Below are 5,426 nucleotides of genomic sequence, written 5' to 3' on the forward strand. Positions count from 1 at the left end.
GATAATGATACGAATTCCGAAGGTGCGAACGACGGAGAGGGCAATGGTGAGAAGAAGGAAGCCATCGAGTCCGATAATGATACGAATTCCGATGCTGCGAGCGATGCCGAGGGCAATGGTGAGAAGAAGGAAGCCATCGAGTCCGATAATGATACGAATTCCGAAGGTGCGAACGACGGAGAGGGCAATGGTGAGAAGAAGGAAGCCATCGAGTCCGATAATGATACGAATTCCGATGCTACGAACGACACCGAGGGCAATGGTGAGAAGAAGGAAGATGCCATAGAGTCCGATAATGATACGAATTCCGATGGTGCGAACGACGGCGATGGCAATGGCGAGAAGAAGGAAGATGCCATAGAGTCCGATAATGATACGAATTCTGAAGGTGCGAACGACGGCGATGGCAACGGTGAGAAGAAGGAAGATGCCATAGAGTCCAATGATGACACGAACCCCAGTAGTGCGAACGACGGCGAGGACAATGGTGAGAAAAAGGGAGATGCCACTGTACAAGGCGAACAGACTCGATAAGCGGCGCAAAAGGGTCAGCAGTTTGCATAAACCTTCTGCGTGGGCTTAAATGCCACTGATCGAATTGAGGAGATGCTGTAGATGGCACGACGACAGTTATATAAATCAGAAAGGGTCTGATGTAATCATGCTGGTGGATCTAATGAACCAATGGGACGACAGATGTAAACTATCGTTTGTAAGCGCACGGACTAAATGTCATAGATAGATTTATATGATATAGGGCACCATAGATGGCATTGAGCGTCACTGTTTAAGCATTTGCTACTGATTTAAAAATAAACTGTCAGAAAAATGGACTAATAAAGCTCACAGAAGATACTCTATTACTTTCTTTGTAGCCGTCGTCTAAGATGGGAAGCGGTGTGGAGTAAGTTTTGTGGTGGCTAAAGTTTGCAGCCCACCCCTGTGCGAGCATCTGGGACCGCCCAAACCGAAATTTGAGATTAACAACTTTTTTTGACGAAACTATTTGCCCACACGCTAATTATTCTGCATATTCGATTCATTCTTGCACGATTGTAGACAAGTGTAATGTGGTAGCTAGCATTCTTGCGTTAATTACATGCACAAGTATCACTTGCGGTTCGCTCATTGTTGTGTACGATAGTCCCACTGCGAAAGGTTACTCGGTCAAATACACAGTCAGCTGCAGTATTTCCACAGAGACGGAAGAAGATAAGAAGTTTTCATTCACAACGTTATGTTTGCACGGAAGCTCCAGCTACTGGCGCTATTTGCATTGGCTATTGTCGGCTTGATTGTCTTATCACTGCCAAGGCAGCCACGGTTACTACTGCTCACGTATGGTGCACAGGAACAACAGGCGCCGATACATGCACCACCGAACAATATCGTCGGTGCATTGGGACAGGTGTCGAATGAAGCTCTGGCGGGGCAGCCGACAGAGCGGGAACTTATAGCTTCGAAGGCAATGCGATTGAGCAAGATCAAGGGCAAGGCGGACGACAAATTGGAACCGAAAGGGAGGAAGATCGTGCTGTTAACTGGGACTGACGGGAAGGGACATAATGGCGCAATTACGAACTTAATGGAGACAGTCGAAGCAAACAGGGAAGAATATTGCGCGTATCATGGTTGGTTGACATGCATTTGAGCAAAAAGTCCGAAACGCACTAACAAGATATAGATTACAAGTACCTATTCATGAATCTTACCAAACACATTACTCCCGGTCGACACCCAGTATGGGCTAAAATTCCTGCAATTCAAGAGGCGCTCGACCTGAATCCTACCGCCGAATGGGTGTGGTGGCTCGATACTGACGCGATAATCATGACACCAGAAATAGATCTTGCGAGTCATGTGCTCAATCCCGAAGCTTTGAAGAAAAGGATCGCCTGCGACAGGCCAATAAAGTTGCCAAATGGCAAGCCTTCTGGACTAAAAGTGTCGTGTAATGTTGATGTTAACATGATTGACATAATCGTCGGTCAGGATCACCACGGTGTTAACGCGGGCTCGATTCTCTTTAGACGGAACGAATGGTCGATGGCATTCTTGGACATGTGGGCCGATCCTATGTACGTTCAGCAGCGGTTTGAAAGGGAAGAGCAAGATGTTTTGGTATGTATTATTCCCTCGATTGGGATTGGAACCGGATTAACGCCTGATAGAATCACATAATTGTCAACCACCCGAAAATTCGTGAGCACATTGCAATCGTCCCGCAGAGAGTAATAAATGCGTACTCTGTCGGTGGAGACGATATGGGCTGGGTGACAGGAGATTTGGTTGTGCATTTCGCTGGATGCTGGTGAGTTTATTCAAACTAGTGAACCGATGATGATGCTAATCGTGGGCAGGGTTAACAGCGAATGTAACGAACGATGGCAGGATTTCTGGAAAAGACGGCATGTCGTCAAGAAGACCGGTTAAACCATGATTTGGCATGTAATAGATACCTTCTTTGGTGCCTCTCTTGAATTGGAGTGCAACGTTTTGGAGATGGCTTTAACAAGGACGTAGACTAGTATTTACAGGGCAAATTACGAGTGTAAGATAATATAAGTGAACTCGTTCCGAACGCTGCATACTGATGTGATAATACGGTCCGTTAAATTTTTAAGATTCCGTCAGGAACCTATTGAACAAAGGTTAATTGTGAACAACGCTGTGTGAAGTTGACCCCGGGCAGCCCCTGGACTGGACTTACCCTCTTCGTACCTGTCCAAATCTCTGCGCCAGTTGCTGCAGCCCTCTATCGCGCACTCTATAGCTCGTCTGCATCTTATCTTTCCATAAACAACCAAGTTGCTCTGCTTCGTCCTACCGTCTTCCCTCTACAGCAATATCCGGAAAGCGGTGCGGCAGTATCAGAATTGACTCGGGTCTTCAAAATTTACTGTGGTGCCTCATTGACCGCGCCTGACCACCAGTGGGGAGTAAACCTATTTAATCTCGACAACATTTACCATACCGCCAAATACTTACAATGCGAACACGCAAGTTCAAGCTACTCGGCGTGTTTGCGCTTGTCAGCATATTCTCGCTGATTTACCTATCTTCCCCGTCCAAGGTGGACGGCATTCTCTGGGTGAATGGCGACATCACTCCTACCACTAAGGAGCAGGTGCCTGTGGTTAGTGATACAGGAGGGAAGAGTGAGACTGATGCTGGTGGAAGTATGACAGAGAGCAAGACTGAATCGTCTGTTGACACGAATACTGATGCGACGAGTGATACCGCTGCCGAGACGACAACAGATAACGTGGCGGAGAGTGCCACAGACACCCCGGCGGACTCCGTTACAGATAATGTTGTGAACACATCTTCGCCCCCTCCACAGGAGCATCACCAAGAGCAACCGTCTGGTGAGACTGAGTCAGAGCCGAAAGAGCAGACTGCGGAGGCAAAGACCGAAAATGCAGATGAGGAAGCCGAATCTAAGGCTCACACCGAGGAGCGAAGGAAGTGGCTGGCCGAGATCCAAAACAAAGGGTCTGATACTCTTGAGCCAAAGGGAAATAAGATCGTTTTGTTGACAGCGTCCGACGGTAAGGGTCACAATGGCGAAATAGAAAATCTGCTTCAGATGGTAAATGAGAATCGTGAGGATTATTGCGCATTTCATGGTACTTGCTTCTTACTTTTATGAATTTGAATTACTGTTTAACTGATAACTCTAGGTTACACTTATCAATTCACCAACATCACCAAGTTCGACAGCGACGATCGTCCACCGGTATGGTCCAAGATTCCTGCCATTCAAGAAGCATTTGAACTCCACCCTGAGGCAGAATGGGTCTGGTGGCTTGACACCGACTCTATTATCATGACGCCTTCACTGGACCTCGCACAGCATGTTCTAAATCCGGAAGCTATGAAAAAACGAATTGCGTATGATGCGCCGTTCAAGTTGCCCAATGGCAAAGAATCTGGCTACACTGTCAGCCGCGACCTTGATGTCTCAAACGTCGATGTTGTCGTCTCGCAGGATCACAACGGTGTCAACGCAGGATCGATTCTCTTCCGACGAAGTGATTGGACGTTTGCGTTCTTGGACATGTGGGTCGACCCGATGTATGTTCAGCGTCGATTTGACCGTTATGAACAGGATGCTTTAGTATGTAGCTGCGTACAAGTGGCGAAGTAATGTTGCTAATGGACTATACAGAACCACATCATTGTCAACCACCCCCGGATTCGGTCGCGTGTAGCTGTTGTTCCTCAGCGTGTCATTAACGCTTTCTCTGTTGGCGATGACCGAATGGGCTGGATGACCGGTGACTTGGTCGTTCACTTTGCAGGCTGTTGGTATGTGCCGGTGTTTTTGAAGTCAAATGCAGTCGTGGTTGATATGCTGACGGAGTTATTAGGGTCCAGAATGAATGTGACAAGCGATGGAAAGACTTTTGGTCCCGTCGCCAGGTCGTGAAAGTTCCCGCTACATCTGGAGCGACTGAAGCTACCGAGTCGAAGACGGAAGCAGGATCTGGTGCTGGCGCTGGGGATGACGACCAGAGTGACAACAAAGCAATCAAGACCGTGCAGAATCAAGTCGAGCACGAAAAAGAAACTGGTGCAGCGGAAGGTCAGTCTGCGGCTGAGGAGTCTAAGAAGGCTGAGGCGGACGGTGAGCAGAGTCAGGAGCGCCCTGCTGAATCGACACCGGAGAATGACAAGACGCAGGAGACTCCTGCCGAAGGCAAAGACGAGCAGGCTCAAGGGACTCCATCTGGAGTCGAAGGTGAACAGACACAAGAGAATTCAGTTGAACAGAATGCCGAGAGCGGGGGCCCTGTCGAGTCTCTTGTTTCTACGGCTGTGCCAGAGGAGCAGTCGACCCAAGGGGAAGAGCAACAACATACTGAAGGCGAACAGCAGCAGCCCGCAGACTCACCGCCTGCCGAAGATCAACAACCTGCTGTCCCGAGCGAGCAAGGCGAGGGCGAGCAGGAGGCCGAGTCACACTCTGAAGTCGAGCAGCAGCGAGATACAAACCCAGAAAGTGAACAGCAGCCTGAAAAGCAATCAGAAGGAGAGCCACCGCAGCACGCTGAGGTCGACCATGATCAAACTCCATTGGCGGCCATCGAGAATCCGGAGAATGCACAAGTTCAGACTACTGAAGCAGAAGCTGAGCAGGGATCTCAACCTCCAATTGAAGAGTCGGGTACACAAACAGTAGAGCAACCTGCTGAGCATGTATCTGAGTCACCAGGTGACGGTCAAGAGCAGGAGCAGAAAGTTGAAGAGCAACACGTTCCGGAGGAGCAACAATCTGAAGCTAAGGAGAATGCCCAGCAGCAGGTACTTGCCGAGCAGCCGACACAAGAAGGTGCCGAGAGCGCTGAGCAGCCTGAGGGGCAGTCACAGCAATCAACCGAGGAGCCTACTGAGATAGTTGCAGAAGAGCCCGTTTCTGAGGA

At 49.0% G+C, this 5,426-nt stretch overlaps 3 protein-coding genes across 3 annotated transcripts in view; 2 read left to right on the forward strand and 1 right to left on the reverse strand.

The window, feature by feature from the left end:
• V1513DRAFT_19760 (uncharacterized protein) overlaps window positions 1-579 on the reverse strand; it is a 979-nt gene extending 400 nt beyond the window's left edge. Inside the window, exon 1 of the mRNA XM_066894329.1 lies at window positions 5-579. Within this exon, the coding sequence (XP_066754247.1) occupies window positions 5-434 (430 nt within the window). The 5' untranslated portion in view covers window positions 435-579. The remainder of the gene's footprint in view (window positions 1-4) is intronic.
• Window positions 580-854: 275 nt separating this feature from the next.
• On the forward strand, window positions 855-2,701 carry V1513DRAFT_484127 (galactosyl transferase GMA12/MNN10 family-domain-containing protein). Its single transcript, XM_066900436.1, has 4 exons — window positions 855-1,631; window positions 1,685-2,121; window positions 2,172-2,311; window positions 2,361-2,701. The coding sequence occupies exons 1-4, from the start codon at window positions 1,238-1,240 to the stop codon at window positions 2,431-2,433; spliced, it is 1,044 nt and encodes a 347-aa protein (XP_066754248.1). The 5' UTR covers window positions 855-1,237; the 3' UTR covers window positions 2,434-2,701.
• V1513DRAFT_19726 (galactosyl transferase GMA12/MNN10 family-domain-containing protein) lies at window positions 2,702-4,829 on the forward strand. Its single transcript, XM_066894327.1, has 3 exons — window positions 2,702-3,629; window positions 3,684-4,120; window positions 4,172-4,829. The coding sequence occupies exons 1-3, from the start codon at window positions 2,990-2,992 to the stop codon at window positions 4,430-4,432; spliced, it is 1,338 nt and encodes a 445-aa protein (XP_066754249.1). The 5' UTR covers window positions 2,702-2,989; the 3' UTR covers window positions 4,433-4,829.
• The last annotated feature ends 597 nt before the right edge of the window (window positions 4,830-5,426 follow it).

The sequence above is a fragment of the Lipomyces chichibuensis genome (assembly GCF_038497645.1).
Source record: "Lipomyces chichibuensis strain CBS 12929 unplaced genomic scaffold V1513scaffold_10, whole genome shotgun sequence".
NCBI classification, from domain to species: Eukaryota; Fungi; Ascomycota; class Lipomycetes; order Lipomycetales; family Lipomycetaceae; genus Lipomyces; species Lipomyces chichibuensis.

What these genes read in the sequence shown, in the direction of transcription:
- V1513DRAFT_484127 (XM_066900436.1), top strand. Translation starts at nt 1,238, where the DNA reads ATGTTTGCACGGAAGCTCCAGCTACTGGCGCTATTTGCATTGGCTATT. An exon ending in AGAATATTGCGCGTATCATG is followed by an intron (nt 1,632 to 1,684) that starts GTTGGTTGACAT and finishes AACAAGATATAG; the next exon opens with ATTACAAGTACCTATTCATG. An exon ending in GGGAAGAGCAAGATGTTTTG is followed by an intron (nt 2,122 to 2,171) that starts GTATGTATTATT and finishes AACGCCTGATAG; the next exon opens with AATCACATAATTGTCAACCA.
- V1513DRAFT_19726 (XM_066894327.1), top strand. Translation starts at nt 2,990, where the DNA reads ATGCGAACACGCAAGTTCAAGCTACTCGGCGTGTTTGCGCTTGTCAGC. An exon ending in GGATTATTGCGCATTTCATG is followed by an intron (nt 3,630 to 3,683) that starts GTACTTGCTTCT and finishes TGATAACTCTAG; the next exon opens with GTTACACTTATCAATTCACC. An exon ending in GTTATGAACAGGATGCTTTA is followed by an intron (nt 4,121 to 4,171) that starts GTATGTAGCTGC and finishes TGGACTATACAG; the next exon opens with AACCACATCATTGTCAACCA.